Source organism: Carlito syrichta, unplaced genomic scaffold, assembly GCF_000164805.1.
Source record: "Carlito syrichta isolate Samal-C Ts95f unplaced genomic scaffold, Tarsius_syrichta-2.0.1 Scaffold288107, whole genome shotgun sequence".
Taxonomy (NCBI): domain Eukaryota; kingdom Metazoa; phylum Chordata; class Mammalia; order Primates; family Tarsiidae; genus Carlito; species Carlito syrichta.
Genome location: NW_007232203.1, coordinates 109,407 through 127,217, shown reverse-complemented (window position 1 = coordinate 127,217; position 17,811 = coordinate 109,407). Strand labels below are relative to the sequence as shown.

Sequence of the window (17,811 nt, the reverse complement as noted above, 5' to 3'; positions counted from 1 at the left end):
GGGAGGGGAGGGAAGGGGAGGGGAGGGGAGGAGGAGCGCTTGATGCTTTGATTAAACCACAAAAGCAACATATCCATAGGATAGCTCTTGTCTTATTCCTAAGGTTGAGTGTAAGTCACATGGCCACATTGCATCAGAGAGAAGACCTATCATATAGCCAATGAGGGCAGTTGGGCTGAATTAAGGAAATTGAGAGCTGGAGGACACTTTAGGAATTCAGGCCCACCTGCCACACTAAATGAAAGAAGAAACTAAAGTCTAAAGAGAAAGAAAGGGACTTCCAAAGTCAGACTGTTACTGGGTAGTAGAACTGCACTTTGAATTCCATCAGTATACCTTCCCCAACTTGACTCTTTCTAGCAAAACCTACTACCTCCAACTTGAGGCTGAAATAGATATTCTATAGTGAGGAAAGAATAATAAAATGAAGACATTTCTCCCATTTCCCTCTATTCCTGAGGCTGATGTTGACCTAAGCAAAGACCTTTGCTTTCGTTAAAGTTGTTGGCACACCAGAGGGATTTAGCAGAACCTGGCTCAATGTTATAAACTTCGCACCTGAAAATAAGCATATAAAATTTACTAGCTCCATTTGCTACTAAAAAAAAAAAATCAAAGCATAAGCTCTTAATTAATTTAGCATACCAACAAATCTTGCTAATTATCTTTTTTCTAGGACAATACTTTGTTACCTTTAGCTGAAATATAGTTTTGTAGACAAATATTGTAAACGCCCAAGGCATTTATTGCCTCAGTCCTATGTCTCTGAAGTCCTGCATTCCTTAGCCTTGAGGAGAGGGGGAAGGTCTACCCTCACCCCACCCAGAACCTCCAGTTCTGAGGTGATTCTGCCCTCTCCTTTTCTAAGCCTATAGATAAGCTAGATGCCTCCTCTGTAGGACCAGGCATTCAGCCCTAGACAGAGAGGGAACCTTCCTGAAACTCCTGGATTCATTCCCTTGGAAGCCTCATGGGTTATGACAAACTAGCTAGCTGTGGTAGAAACAAGGGAACAGCCAGGCTCAGCAGACAGGACTGAAGAGGCCAATCAGACCTTTTTTATCAAAGCTCATTTCTAGAACAGGATACTGTGGGGGTGTGCAGTCCATCTGCCTGGGAGTGTTTTCACCCACTCAGCCCACATGGCTTAGGTGGACGCCAAGCACAGTTAATCTCCAGTCACAAGCAGTCCTCAGGGACTTCCAACTTCCAGCAGTGTTTCTGTTATCATGGATATTTGGCTATTGGGACAGAGGTTGGCTTGCCCAAGGTCACATCACCACCCTGGAAGTGCTGTAGATTTCCAGGTAGATAAGACTCCTTTTCCTGCTAGACACATCACTTTGAGGAATGAAGGGTGAGCATCATTGCCTAGCTTCTCTGCCCTACCTCCCTCCTAGGTACCGTGTCTACATTCTCTCATGCTTCCCAGTCTTTGCTGAGTAGGCTGCTACAGTGAGCATTATGAGGGAAGGCCGCAGGGCTAGACCCTGAGTCCAGGTAAGATTCTCAATCACAGACAGAGGATTACAGTTTCCCCCATAAGGCCCGAAAAGGCATAGTCTATGTTCTAGAGCACTGTTTCTTAAACTTTAATGTTCCATTTGCTTGGAGAGTTTGTTAACATGCAGATTCAGACTCACATGTCTGGGATAAAGTTGACAATACTGCATTTCTAACCATTGATGCTGGTGCTGCTGGTTTAGGGCCCACTTTGAGTAGTAAGTTGCAAGGTCAGTGGTACGTCAGAATCACCAGAGGACTCTTTGAAGCACAGACTGCTGGGCTTTACCCCAAGATGTTCTTTCTTGTTTTTTATTGAGTTGGAGTCTCACTCCATTGCCCGAGCTGGAGTGCAGTGGCATGCTCACGGACACCCCAATGTCGACCTGCTGGGCTCTGGCAATCCTTCTGCCTCAGCCTTCCAAGTAGCTGGAACTACAGGCGTGTGCTACCACACCTGGCTAATTTTTTATTTATTGTCGAGACAAGGTCTCGCCAAATTGCCCGAGTTGGTCTTGAACCTGTGGGCTCAGACAATCCACTTGTCTCAGCCTCCCAAAGTGCTGGAATTACAGGCTGAGCCACGGAGTTCAGCCCCCCAAGAGATTCAGACGTAATAGGTTCAGGAGTGGGCCTTTGAACTCTATTTCAAACAATTTTTCAAGTGATGTGAATGCTGCTCTCCTGGGGTAGCAAACTTTGAGAGCCATGGTCTTAGGCCATTCCATAGATGAGAGCTGTTGTAATTTAATTATCATGATAAAAAGTAGTTCTCAGCCCTGGTCACACTGTTGAATCACCTGAGGAGCTTTTTGCTGTTGCCAAAGTCCCATCTGGAGATAGTTAAATCACAGTATCTGGGTATGGGGCCTGGGCATTGCCATGTTTTTAAAAATCCCTAGGCCTGGTGTGGCTCATGTCTATAGTCCCAGCACTTGGAGGCGGAGGCAGGAGGATCGCTTGAGCCCAAGGGCCCAAGATCAACCTAGGCAACATAGTGGGACCTTGTCTCTACAAAAAATAAAAATATTAGCCAGGTGTTGTGGCATGTGCCCGGAGTCCCAGCTACTTGGAAGGCTGAGGCAGAAGGATTGTTTGAGACCAGGAGATTGAAGTTGCAATGATTGTTCCACTGCACTCCAGCCTGGGCAACAGAGTGAGACCTCCAACTCATAAAAATAAATAAATAAATAAATAAAATCTCATAATCAGATTGCAAGGTGAGTCATCCTTCCTGGGATTTTGCAGAGCACAAGTTGCATACCTGTGAACAGACCTGGGTCTCAGAGGCAGTATGCTAACAACGCAAATGAAAATCTAATGAAAGATTTATATGGACAAAAGTGAAGAGGATTGACCAGAGTATCTCTCCTTGGGTTAGGAGTGAAGTTCTTTTGAATGCTGGTATTTACTCTTCTGGGTCATCAAAAGAAACACAGTACCCTAAAGTTCAGTGTGACTGCTAAGGCACCTGACAATCTCATGATTTTAATATCCTTCATGACCAGCAGGGCCATGACCCAACTGTGTTCTAAAGAGATGATGGCCTTAACTCTGTACGCCTGGTCCTGTAGAGGTGACAGCAGATTTAGGCAAGATCATATAATTTTATAACATCTCAAAAAAACATGGCTGAGTTACCCAGATTTTACTTCTTTTTCCTGCTCAAGATTTATTCATAATGTATCCAATACATGAATGAGCCCTTACTGTTAGACTTGCCAACGTACATCCCCAGCCTCCTCTACTCCCAGGCTATCTCTTATCTCCTGTCCATGCCAGCAGGGCTCTGGGTACAGGGCAGTGGGGTGGGCTGGGTGGTAGAAGACCTGGGCACAGCCCAGGGATGTGCCCAGACAAGTGATTTTCTTCTGGACTAGCTGTCCTTGGGACTGTCATGGCTTTTTCTAGTTTTAACATCAAAGGCCATCTTGCAAAATAGCAAGCATAACAATAAGGGCTCACTCATGTGTTGGATACATTTTGAATAAATCTTGAGCAGGAATAGAAGTTAAATCTGGGTAACTCAGCCATGTTTTTCTGAGACGTTATAAAATTATATGATCTTGTCATAAATTTTTATCAGCACTGCTTACACTCACCCACAGACCAGTGGTAAAACATGGAGAACTCTGAGAAGCATGAACAGGATACAGGAGATAAACTGGGAGTAGAGGATGGGGCTGGGGATGTATGTTGGTGGCAGGGGCTGGGGTGGGAGTAGGGGACAAAATAGGAAACAGTTACATATTTGAATACAATTCACAAGGATGTCTGACTGATTTTGGTTTGTTTTTCCAGGCCACCATTTAAAAAATGTACTAATTTTCATCACTGGTTCTCCTGTTCTCTCTGCAGCACCAGAAGACCCTGGCGCTATTCCCATCTTTAGCACAGCCTATCTGGGCAACCTTGGACAAGCTATTTTAGTTCTCATGCCTTCTGTTTCTTTTTCTTTAAAATGAGGGTAAAAATCTTGATTCTTTGTGTCTGTAGGAATAAAATGAATAAGCAAGGTGGAAGTGCTCCTTGGAAGCTAGCTGGTATTCTTACCTTCATTATCTCCTTACAAGGAGAATGAGAGAGGTGACCCACCTGAGGCCTGGACCTCCATGATGTACTGGTGCAGATCCTGGCCCTGCTGGATGACCTCAAAGGTCATGTTGTTCATGGCTAGCTTCCGCTCTGTGTGGCGCTGCAGCCGCTGCTCTGCCAGGGTCAGATCCTCTGTGTTGAAGTCATTCATCTGCCGGAGCAGGTCCTCATTCCAGGCATCTAGTTCTGCTGTCACCTGCAAGGGAACCACTGTCATTGATACAGGCTCTCCAGGTCCATAAGAGACTGCTAGGTTGAAGGTCACGATTCCAAGCCTTGTTCACTAACTCATCCCTCAGATCAGCCTCCTTGACCCTTAGACTATATTGAAGGGACACTGCCACACATCTTCCTATACATGACTTTAAAAGTGCTTTCCGTGTGTTTCAAAGTTTACAACAACAGTAAAAGAGCAGCAGCAAATGTTTATATTATGAATTATGGTTTATAAAATGCTTGCATAGTCCCTCACAATGATCCAGTGAGGCAAGGATGGTGGAGATGTCCAGGTCCATCTTACAGAAGAGGAAACAGACTCTCACTCAGATAGATGGAATAATTTACCCTGCTAGAGAGGGGCAAAGCTTAGAACATAGTTCAGCTCTTCTCCTGACAGCAAAGACTTTATCTACCATCCTATAACTGTTGCCCTAAAAAAAAAAAAAAAATCATAATTGGAGAGGTCCTCCAATAGACCAAGAAATAGGTTATTTCAGAAACATAAACTGAAGGTTAGAGAAGCCCAATAAATGATCTGGGGTTACAAGAATCAGTTAAAGAGCTGATGTACATCAAACCTAAGGGTCCCAATCCAGTTCCTATGCTCTACTGTATAAGATTCTCTACCTTTATAACAAAGGATACCAAGAAATAGTGACTGAACAAGGTTTAGAAATTCAAGCAGATTATAATCTAATGAAAGGTACTAATGATTCTAATGAAGACTGAAGCATATAATGAATGACAAGAACACCCTAATATCAAGTTGGTAATTGTTTATTGCTCTACGACTTAATTCACGTGACTTCACCGGGCTCTCCGCAATAGAGACTAAATGCTACACTTCCTTTACAGTCTCTGCTATCATCTAGAGTAAGAGCTCAGAAGTATTGAATTAGATAACAATTCCATGTGACATGTGAATCAAAATTAAAACTTTTAAAATGAGGTTTTCAGATCTGTTCTCTCATGCTACCTGCACAGCAGCCATGTGAGGGCAACAGTAGGAATACTGTTCCCAGGAGAGGTAATGAAAGTGTCACCCGTGGCCACACCTTTGCAGTGTGGCCCAGGCAGTCTAAGCACACATCCCAGAACGCTAGTTGTGTGGTTTTCATTATGCTGGGTCTCCTTTCAGCTCCCACATGACATAACTCTCCCAGCTCCCAAACACCGCTGCTCTTGGAGTATCAGGGACAAAGGGAAATAAACAGAAGACAGATCGAGGCAAGTGGAAACAGTGCTCTTACACTCCATGCTGGGGCCATGCATCCTGGGATGGGAAAGCCAAGTAATCCAGGATTATTTTATTGTCTAACAGTTAAGACCTTTCTTCAAGCAAAATAGAAACAGATGAAAGTGTGGTTGATCTCTTTGAAGAAGACATGGGGGAACTATGAAAATACCACCCTTACCACCCCAGGTGCTCACCTCATACCCCTACAATTTTTCAGGTCAACTCAGCTCAGCAGGAAAACCCAGTATCAGCTTATTGTGTGGAGTCCTTGGGGGATCTGGGAGCCAGCAGATTGGCAGGCAACACAGGTTTTTGTTGTAGCTCATCTTTGAAAAGTACTCCATTCTCTAACTAGAGAAAGGGGTGAGTCTTAGGAGAGTAAGAGAGAAAATGTGTTTCTAATTTACAAGAGATAATTTAGAGGATGAATAGGCCTTTATAGTCTTTATAGGACTAGGCCTACAACTATCTTTTTCCTTACTGTGTTGAAAAAAATTGAAGTGTAATTTACATACCATGAAGTGCACATATTTTAAGCATTCACTTCTTTGAGTCTTGACAGTTTTATATGCCTGTGTAACCATCACCAAAAATAAAACTATACAGCCTTTCCATCACTCTAGTGAGTCTACTTGTGTCCCTCTCCAGTATGTTCCTGCCCTTCCCACCTCCCAAAACAGGTACCACTTTCTGATTTCTATCAACATAGATGTTGTTTTACCTATTCTTGAATTTCATAATAATGAAGTGTGTGTGTGTGTGCGTGTAGCTGGTTTCTTTTGTTCAACATGCTGTATTTAAGATTCATTCATGATTCATCCATACTGTTGTGTGGATCAGTAAGTAGTTCATTCCTTGCTACAGCTGAGAAGAATACTATTGTATAGATATGCCACCATTTGTTTATCCATCCTTCTGCTGATGAGCTATTGGGTTGTTTCCAGTTTGGCTAATATGAGTAAGGTTGATGTGAAAGTTCTTATACAAATCTTTCTGTGAACATAGCTTTTCATTGCTCTTGAGTAATTACCTACGGGTGAAATTACAAGATCATAGAATAGGTTATGTTTGGCTTTATAAGAAACAGCATTCTTCAAAATGATTGTAACATTTTACATTCCCAATAGCAACATATTAAAGTTCCAGTTGCTCTACATACTTGCCATCATTTGGCATTATCAGTCAATTTAATTTTAGTCACACTAGTGGGTGTAAAGTGATATCTCATTATGGTTTAAAGTTGTATTTTCTCGATGACTCATGATGGTGAGAACATTTTCATATGTCTATTGACCATTTGTATATCTACTTTTGTAAAGTGTCTTTTCCAGTCTTTTGCCCATTTTTTAAAAACTGGAGTTAATTATATTTGGATTGTAGATATGTAAAATTTCTAAGTATATTGTGAATATAAGTCCTTTACCAGATAATACATTGAAAATAGTACAAATCTGGTTGGGGCGGTGGCTCAAGTCTGTAACCCCAGCACTTTGGGAGGCCAAGGTGAGAGGATTACTGGAGTCCACAGGTTCGTAACCAGCCTGGGCAACTTGGAGAGACCTCATTTCTACAATAAATAAAAAGTTAGCCAGGTGTGGTAGTGTGTGCCTGTAGTTCTGGCTACTTGGAAGGATGAGGCGGAAGGATAGCCTGAGCCCAGCGGGTTGATGCTGGGGTGGCTGTGAGCATGCCACTGCACTCCAGCCTGGGCAATGGAGTGAGACTCCAATTCAAAAAAGGAAAAAAAAAAATAATAATAATAAAGAAAAAGAAAAGTAAAAAAGAAAATAGTACAAATCATAAATTTTTTGTCCATTTTCTTGTGTATAAACTAAGAGCAATTAAAATAAATCTAAAACAATAAGCATGAAGAAAAGAGCCTGACTCTTCTTTTGATTTTAGCTTTTGTTTTGTTTCCATGAAACTGAATCTATGAAGGATCCATTTGTTGCAGGAAGATCCCAGAGGAGTCCCAAGGCCAGGATCCTGTGGAGTGGGAAGTGCTGAAGGACTTGGTGCAGAGGGATTGGAAGTGGCAGAGTAAGGACAGTACTTCAGTTGAGGGAGCTCAAAGATCTGGTATCTTAGGAATTTGAATCCAAACTGAAAGTGAAATATGTCCAGGATTTTAGATATGGTGTTTTATAGTCTTTGCTTCCCTTTCCTTATCTTCCTCCACCTTCATCACCTGATACTATTAAGTTTAAGACCCCAGGTGAGTTATACAGCCTGAGGAATGGGAATTTCCAGGGCTCTGAACAGAACAGCCTGACTCTTAAGGCTACTTTTCCTCGTCCACATGCTCTCTTCTCTGTACATCAGACTCCCCCTCCCTTCTCTCTCCAAACATGAAATGCCCAGAGCCTTCAAGTAGTCTGATTTGTATGTTTTTAATGTCTACTGGAGTTTAAATTATTCTCTTTCCTAAGTCTTTCCTCGAGAAATTTTTTTTTCCCATAGAGATGGAACACAGGGTTTCCAGAAAGCACACACTTTTAGGCAGTCTATTATGCCTTCTTCTCTCACTTAGCTCCCTCTCAGACCCTGAACCGCTCAGTTCCCCTCTTAGCTCCAGTGGTCTCTGTCTCTTCACCCTCCTGGATTAATTGGATGTTTGGATATGATGACCTCTTTGAGAGGAACATTGGCAATATTTCTATTCTAAAAATTGTCTACTCTAGGAACACATAAATAAAGGAAATCAGAGAAGGAGCTAAAAAAAAAAAATTAAGAGCAAAAGGCAGTGGGAAATAGGAAGGCTCAAAAGAAAAAAAAAGCTCTAAACCTTACCATCATGCAATATACCCATGTAACCAACCTGCACATGTACCCCTTGAGTCTAAAATACAATAAAACAAAATAAAGAAGTCCAAGATATTCCTTCCAGATAAGGTTCACCAAACCCAGTATTCTGTCATCAAAACTTGTTCCATGGGAGTTGGTTTAGCAGCCACCTTAGGTTCTGTTCTCAGTAAGCCTTCTCTATTGACTCCTCCCATTTCCTGGGACTTCCCAAGTATTCATGTGTAGAGAAAACTTTAGTCCCTTTTTCTTCAAATGTTTTGTTCTGTATCTGCCTGAATCAAGACTCACCTGTCCCTTTTCTTCCCACTTTCTATGGTCTATTCCCATCAACTTCACTCTTTATCACTGGCAATGCTGGAAATCTCACTGTGTAGTCCTTTCTTCAGACCATCTTTTAGATGCTAGCAATGATCATGATGAAGAGGATATGGTTGAAGAAGGCATTCTACCCTGTATTGTGCATTTATTATGGAATAGACAATGTGTTACATATTTGACTAAATTTATTTAATCCTCATAGCACTCTAGGAGAAAATGAAAGCACAGAGAAGTCAGATAGTTTTCCCCAAAGTCTCAGAGCTGGTGGTGGCAGAGCTGGTCATTCAACTACAAAGTTCAATGCTCTTAACCAATGCTATTACATCAATAAGGAGGTTCTAAGAATTGATTTCTGGGGATATCCTTCTTTTCATTATGCTCACTTCAGAGAAGTGCCAGTTTTACCCTTCCTAAACTAAAAAACCTTGACAGCTCAGTTTTCTTCACTTCACATGAAGTTTTTCAGTTAATCATGTATTCATTAAGCTGATCAATAAATTAATTGTGTATTTGTAGCCTTATATAAATGCCAGGCATAGTTTACCCTTGCAAGAAAACACACTGACTTCCTCCAATCGGGTATTTTTGTTTGAGTTTGGTAATTCTTTTTTTTTTCTTTAAATTGACTCTGCCAGATTGCTCAGTATAAAAGTAATGTTAACCTATCTAGAATTCTCTGGCTACCCAGAGGCCTTTGTTATGAATAGGAGACACAACTGCAATCTGATGTTGGGGAATGAACAGAGGGCCTAAAGTTGAAGCAGAGAAAGGTGTAACCTGTTCCCTGCATGGGCCAGTTCTCTGTAAGGCAAGAACAACTGCTTTTGGTTCCCACAGTAAGTACTATGCATAAACACTCAGAGATCTCCAATATGACTCAGTAACAAATTAGAAGAGAAGCAATGGGAGATAATAAGATGGGATGTTCAACAACTTAAAATCTGGAAGCAAATGTGTGTGTGTGCATGTGTGTGTGTGTGTGTGTGTGTGTGTGTGTGTGTGTGTGTGTGTGTGTACACACATATATATGAAAATATATTGTGAATAAAAGTAACAATGTTGACTAGAATATATTAAGTGCTGATTAAGTGCCAGGAGTTTTGCTAAAACTGTTATATGTGTGAACTCATTAAACTCTCACAGCAACCCCCATGGGCTGGGAAGCATCTCATCCTCATTTCTCAGATGAGGAAACTGAGGCTTCAAGAGCTTAAATAGCTTGCCTAAGATGACACAATTACTAAAAGTTGGCGAAACAGGTTTCAAACCCAGGCAATTGAACTCAAAATACTGCATGCTTGCTCATGGCATTACTTCTCATTTCCCACCTCCCAGAAAAGGTCATTATACATATTAATCAACACTACATATATGTCATATATTAAGGCCCAATCTTATTTCAACTAGCAATGGAAAAGAGGGGTCGTGGTATTTCATTGTGATGGGATACTACTGACATATATGGACTGTCAGTTGCAAAATGAGTCTCTATTTTATGATGTCATTATTTTTTTTAAGATGAGAAAAGTGAACACTAAATATTCTCTACTGGCCTACAAGTGCTGGCTGATAGGGAAAGATATATTGCAGCTGAAGAGACTGTCTCATTGCAGTAAAATAGTCAGAGCTATTTTATCTATAATGTATTGATATACGTTACCACTGTGAAACTAAAATAAACTCAAGTACCACAGTCATTTACTCTTTGTATCCAATATAATGTTAGGTTCTTCTCTGTTAATCAATTTATAAAGTGATGAGATTAGAGAATTCCAAAACAGATTGTTTTAAAGTTATTATAGCATCTACCTCTGTTTTAAAAATACACATAATCTGTCTGAAGAGTTAAAATATTTGTTTACATAGCTATGTAAAGACCTTTAGGAATTTTGCAAGAATTTTCCAGAAAAGAAAAGGGACTTGGCAGTAATGAAATCCACTCAGTTGTTTTTAATTTTTGGCAAAATAATGTGAGAACATATTGCAGAATGCTATCATTGATGAGTTCCAATGTTCAATTTCCTAATTTCTGTACCAACTGAATAATTTGAATAACTGGATAATTTTTATGGCCAATTTCAATGTTCTTTTCTTAACTATCATCTTGATTAAAACTGAGTTTTAAAAAAAAAATAATCATGGCTTTGTCAGTTGACAGGGTTGGAAGGGGATCTTGAGTGGTAACTTTGTCCATATCTTTACCTCTTATTGATTTGAAACCTATGAAACCTTTTTTTCAAAAGATCTCCCCTTTGTTGAAGAGCTCTTACAACATATATCATTCATCCGTTCCAGTACCTAGCATTGCTTGAGTGTTGAGATGTTCTTTTCTTCTGCGTAAGTGAAAAACACCTAGAGTTATAGCTTACAATTGTACCTTTCAAAGGCATCCTCACCAGAAAGGAGGTGCATGCAGCATTTGAACCTTGATAATGTACCTGAGTCACAGTGATAGAATCCATAAAGATCACCTCAAATAGATCTTATTTTCCTTCTTGTTATAGTAACTATGTTGGTGGATTTGGCATGTTACAAACATGGAGAACAGTAAGGCTTTGTAGTCTCACATGGCATCTATGGAATAAAAAGTGATGAAATCCGACTAGATGATGAGCCCTTAGATAATCCACTGTGTAGGCTAACAGCTCTGTTTCCCTCAGGGAGAACCTGCTGTGAAGCACCAGAGGGCCCTGTCTGACCTTGCCAACTTTTCAAGCAGCCACAACACTGATAAGTAATAACAAATTAAAATTTAAATATATTTTCACAGACTGAAGAACTGTGCAAAAAAAAAAAGACTACAATTTGAGGGGCAAAACATAAAAACTGCCATTTATTTTAAAAGTCAGTGTATTGGAAGCACTTATTTTGAAAAGACAACCAGTGGGCTTTTAAGCAAGCAAAACCTAGATAAAACAGGTGATGAGTTCACTGAAAAGGCACCTGTCTCCTGGGCTGCACTAGAGCCAGCATTCTGAACAGGACCCGATCCAAGGTGTGTGTATGTGAGCTGGGTTTAGCTAACTCGAGTCCCTTCAGCAGAGGGTAGCCAAGAGAGTTAGTCCTACCCAGAAAGAGGTGAGTAAGTTGAGGATATATGCTACAGAGAAGGGCTGACAATACAGAGAAATAGTTACAGAATTTTTAGTCAGAGAGGACTGCAGAAATAACTCATACAATCTCACCATTTTTTTAGATAAAGGAAAAGATAAACATTTTCAAATATTTTTAAGACTTCCAAATAAAAGAGGGAGCAGACTTGTTCTTTTTTTTTTTTTTTTGGCTTGCTTGTTTTTCTGCTTTTCTTCCAAAGAGCAGAAGGAGGACCAAAGTGTCAAAGGTAGAAATTTTAGTTCAACACAATAATGAAATCCCGAGCTCCCTCCTTTCTTCTCCCTTTCCTGCTATGCCCCATTTCTGAGCTCTGGAGATGTTCTGTTATAGGCTGGATGGCATCCTCCAGGAATGCCAAATTCTTACCACAAACTTTTGCCTGTCCTTCAGGAATATTCTCAATGGGAAATTTTCTGTAAGAATCCTCACAGGGGTAAGCATCCCTGCCTCCCAATGTTCTCATCACTGTAAGTTTCTCTTTATCCCAGAATTCTCACATTATATGAGTTTCTGTTGCTGTGTTTCTCCCCAACTAGTCCTTTAAGAACAAGGACTGTTATGTCCTCATTGTCCAATGTAAGTCTTGGTACATAAGCAGGTACTCATTAAATGTTGATTGAAATGAATTTTTATATAGCTAAATGGCTGACTGTGTGATCTCTTTCTAATATAAAATGCTAAGGGTCTCTACCTACAACCAACTGAAGAGTTGAGACTACCAGTAAGTTACAATCAGCTTTCTCTTCTCTAGGTGGAAGTTTTCCTTGAACACCATTTCTTCTCAGCCTCAGTCTGACCCTACTTGTTTTTATGTAAACTCCATGGATTTAAAGTAGACTATTTCATTCCTTACTCAGGTTAGTTACTCAAATGATCTTTTACGTGCATTAAGCAGACTTTATTTAAAATAACAGAGTTAGAAATTTAAAAGAAAGACCATAAAGGTGGCCCATGTTTTCAGAAAGTCCCCTGTCTAAAATATCTTTCTTGGTGTCATTTCTAAGATGCTCTAAAGTAAGTATGTTGACCTCGGGGGATGCCCAAGATTATCCATTGATAATAGAAAAATTATCTCTGTATAAACATGCACATATGTGTGTATATATACTATGTTCACATACAATTTACCAAAACAATAAAAGGCATATAAAGTTTCTTTGCAGTTTCACTAGTAGACTGACAATAGAGTCTTACTCTGACCACACGACAGATGGTTTTATACCATATGTGATAAACAGGACTTCTCAGGGAAGGTATGAGTGTCACAATTTAGAGTGGTTGACTGTGGCACATTTGTTCATTGCCTTCAGTGTATTTCAAATTATTTCTCTTTTTCATGTGCCCAGTAAAATGAATTTATCTAGTTTTAACTAAAGTAACTTCACAAAAAGATACATGGTTTAACAAGTTTTCTGCAAAGAAAGTGCAGTTTGAAGATAATACTAATCATGAAAGCCCAAGAGAACTTTGAGCTCTCTGTCAGTCACATTATTGGGGTAAGGAAACAATGACATTCTAATCAGACATGTCAAGAAGTTAGGCAAAAAAATAATTGAAAATTATTAGAAGACTATTTGAAATATGAAACCATAATTTTGAATGAAAATCTAAACTCATCCAAAAGGTATTGAGATTATCAGCCAGTGATAGAACACTAATAATTTATAAACAAATAGGCATAGCTATTTAGGGGGCTGCAAGTTCAAAAAAATGTATTAAGAAGGTACATAATAAAAAATATTTAGAGAACACTGGCCTATTCTTGCTTCTACAAGTACTTTTTATTTCTTTCTGACCATTCCAATTCTAGAAAACTTGGAAATGCAAGAAAGCATAAAAAAATAAGACAAAAAAATCACCCATATTCTTATCACCACAAACACTATTAGCATTTGGTAAAGTGCCTCTTCTATTGTAACCAGTTCATATAAAATGTCTTTCATGGAGGGAGGCTGAACCTACAGGAAAGAACTTTATAGAACATCATGTTCCACTATAGATCACTTTGTCTAGTCTCCATGGAGTCCAAGAAGGTATGCTGGGAACCCAGCTGCAGTCCTGGTTTTGAACATCTAACAAATTTGGGATGTTCCACTTTAAGTTGTGGTACCCTATGATGTCATTCAAGGTTATAATGTGAGAGCTGTTTACACCATTATTATTGAGTAAAAGGAGATGGGTGCAGCAATTCATATGCTATCCTAATTCTTAAATTCGTCGGTTCATCTCAGCCATCAGTGATATGGTTAAGGAGACTCCCCAGATGTCAGGAGAGCAGGCCTTCTCTGGTGTTCAGTAATCCCGAGGAATTTGGAGTATGTCTATCAAATGCCATCCTTTAGGTCCTGCAATCACAGCTGTAGGTCCTGCAATCACAGATCCTGCCCTGGCTTATGTCTGCTTTGACACGCCTCTCATTACAGAAACCACCCTCAGTTTCACACTCTGAAGCTTCTCTAAAAGTTTGCTCTTCATCTCCACAGTGAAACATTGCTGGTATTTGAAATAATCTCATCACCCTCAAAAATAACTTGTGACAATCTGACTTGAAGCAGAACTTTTCCATAGGTTTGGCAGAATTTCCATTTCTGTCTAAGATTAGATGCAGCATTTTCCCAAGCTTTGGGCCTTCCCCTCAATGGGGATCAAGACCCTTCTGAAATCTAGAATTACAGCCTACAGCAGAGGATGCAAAATTGAATCATGATTTTCATTTCCCTCATTTTATGAGGCCCTCACACTATTTCCCCACTTTTTCTCTACTAAGTTATCCAAGTTATTGTTCAGTACTCAGGGTGGGAAGAGGAGTTTTCATACAAAGTAAGGTTGAAGAATGCAAATCCTACAATTTAAATATCAAGCTCCTCTATTGTAATATTTAAATAGAATCCAATTTTAAAGAGTTTGATTTATACTCATATTTTTAAAGGATATTTTCTACAAATGCTTTGGATTATTTTTCAGGAGTGAGACTAGATTTGCCTAGAATCGATGCAGGCAAATACACCCTTGTGATGCCCCTAACTGATGTCAGGGGTGCAGTCCATGTCAAAGTGAAGCCAACCAACGCATTTCAGGTCTGAACTAGCAACTCAGACCTCCAGACTGTAGCAGTCTAATCAAATAAAACTTAAACATTCAAACCCTCAGATTGTTTCCTTCCCCGTAAGCATTTTTTGATGTAGACCTGGAATGACAGAAGAGTAAATAAAAAATACAACAGCAAAATCACTATACCTGCTAACATAATTTCCCCCATGGATATATTCAATCCCAGAGGGCAAAGAGAGCTGAGGAAAGATTGTGGGAGGGCCTGTGGCCTACACCACTTTAAACAAACCTAATGTCTATTTATTTTTGTGAGTCTCACTCCCCATCACTAAAGAATAATGACTCACACCCTTTTTCTTTCCTCTCTTTATTATCGTTGTTGCCCCATCTTTATGAAGTTCACTACATACACTCTTCACTGCATGCCAATATCTTTATCTTTCCACTAGCATTTTAATTTTTCTTCCAAAATATGTTTTAATACAACTTGTCACCTGAAATTCTGAGAGTAGATTCAAGATAAATAAAAAGTATAAATAAATTCACCCAAAGTTATGGAACCAGTTGGAAGGATAATTAAAATCTAGATTTAAGAACTTTTCTTTGTTCCAGAAACTGTTCAGAAACCACTTTTTAGAACATGAAATCTTTTTTTTTTATTTTGAGTTGGAGTCTCACTGTGTCGCCCAGACTGGAGTCGCCCAGACTGGAGTGCAGTGGCCGCTCCCGGCCACTGCAGTCTCGATCTGCTGGGGTCCGGTGATCCTTCCGCCTCAGCCTTCCAAGTAGCTGGAACTACAGGAATGTGCTACCACGCCTGGCTAATATTTTGATTTATTGTAGAGATGAGGTCTCGCCAAGTTGCCCAGGCGGGTCTTGAACCCGCGGGCTCAGGCAATTCACTCACCTCAGCCTCCCAAAATGCGGGATTACAGTCTGAGCCACCGAGCCTTGCTTTAGAACATGAAATCTTTAAGCAAGAAATACTACAAGGGTTCCCGGGGGGGGCAGGTATAGATATACTTATAAGAGAATAAGACATAGGAAGATAAATACCTTTAAGATTGCTTTTCTTTTACATTTCAGATTCTTAATATGAATATAATTGGTCCCAGGATTAAAGAAAAGGGCAGCTGTTGCAAAAACAGTTTCCAGTCCTGAGTTGGAATAGGATAGGATATTGAAGCTTTCAATATTAAAAATCATTTTCCTTCCAAACCAGTTCCACTGAGTTTCCACAGATATTGTTGGGAAGATTAGTCAGCAGAAACCCAGAAGCCCAACTCCAGGGAGATGGTTCAAATGCAAAACAAAGTTAAAAAGAAATGGTGGGTGAAAAATTGGCTTTCCCTCCTACTCTACCCGACAGAAGCAAAGAGAAGACAATACCTTTAATTTAACCCCTTCTCATTCCTGAAAAGGAAAAAGTGCCTGATGTGTTTGATGTGTTGTATATCCTTCATATCCCAGAAACCCTGTTGGTCTGGCTTTAGTTACTGTTTCAAAGCAGGAGATAATAAAAGGTGGAAATTATGTGGGACAGACTTTATTAACTGATATCACAAAGGAGACATAAATATACCAGACTGTGATTCTGACCTTCTGAAATGAACTGAGGAGTCTATGAGATGAATCAACAAACGGCTTTAGTGCAGACTTACTTTAATGGGTAGAAGTCAAACTGAGGACACAGGTCCTTCTTTCTATGATGCCTGGCTTCTTGGCTGTTGTGCCATTGTATCTAATCCCTGATTCGATTGGGGAGGCCACCTAATTTCCGCACCTACCCACTCATCAAGCTATGGAATTCAATGACTCTACTTCAGTCATCAAACAGCCAATTCCATGGTCTTTCAGGAACCAAAGTACCAATTAAGAGTCCAATGAATAGCAATAAAAATCTTCCCAATGAAGTAAGCCACAGACAGAAAGTAAACTGGAGGGGCTCTGTTTGGCAGTAGGGGATGAGAGGGATGGGAAGAAATATATTACGGTGAAATGGGAATTTCTTGAGTTCTAAAAATGCATGCTTGATACTCCAATTCCTTTAGGCTACTGCCCTGTCCTGGGGGTAGTACCCTTAACAAGGAAGCACCCTCCTTGGTCCCTCTCCACCTTTCCCCACGCCCTGACCCCCTTCTACCTCTATGGTGTACTGCTCAAAGATGCGCAGCTGCAGGAAGATGTCCAGCTTGATCTTCCGCTCATGGAACAGCTCCTCCATCTGCACCTGGGCATCATCAAGCTGCTGCAGGACCGACTCAATGTGGCTGATGGAGCTGCTGTGGGGCGTCTTGTTGTTAGACACAGCTGAGTCCCTGTGGCAGAGCACGGAGAAAGAAGAGAGGGAGAGACCTTGCCATGTTAGAAGTGACAGAGAAGGAGGAGGGTCTTTCTCACCTGAGCAAATGGTCTCAAATCTGTTGAGTCATTCAATCAATAAACATTTATCAAACTCCTACTGTAAGCAGATACTATCTGCTAAATAGGTGAACCAAATATACAACATGTTCTTTTGGGTTCACAACTCTGTATTTCCAGGACTAGCTACTATTCTATTCCTCAGAAAGAACTGTGAAAGGAATAAAATGAAATAATATATGAGAACTGGATCTATAAAACATAAGATAGTAGAGAAAAAAATGGTTTCATACGTAAGTATAGTCTGACATGTATAGTTTTAAGAAATACACATAAAACATATATCACATACATAAGGGAAGACATATAAAGACATGTTTTTAAAAAACCCTCCTAGTTTTACCTCACAAGATTGTTAAAATAAGATGATGTCATGGTTGCCAAAATTGTAAGCATCCACTTTATAACGCTATGCCAAAGTTATGGGCTTGTGTTATAAAACAGGCTTCGAGCTGTAGTTAGGAAAGCATAGGATCTGGAGTCTGAAAACCTGAATTAGGTCTCTGCTCTGATATATAAAGGTTGATAGCCCTAGCAAATCACCTCTC

At 40.0% G+C, this 17,811-nt stretch overlaps 1 protein-coding gene across 2 annotated transcripts in view; it reads right to left on the bottom strand.

The window, feature by feature from the left end:
• The window catches only part of LOC103255420 (kalirin), a 234,685-nt gene that overhangs the window by 109,706 nt on the left and 107,168 nt on the right, over positions 1 to 17,811 (bottom strand). For both annotated transcript variants that reach the window (XM_021710102.1, XM_021710103.1), the window contains exons 8-9: positions 16,986 to 17,160; positions 4,099 to 4,294 (exon numbers count right to left, since the gene is read on the bottom strand). In XM_021710102.1, coding sequence (XP_021565777.1) covers positions 4,099 to 4,294; positions 16,986 to 17,160 — 371 coding nt within the window. The remainder of the gene's footprint in view (positions 1 to 4,098; positions 4,295 to 16,985; positions 17,161 to 17,811) is intronic.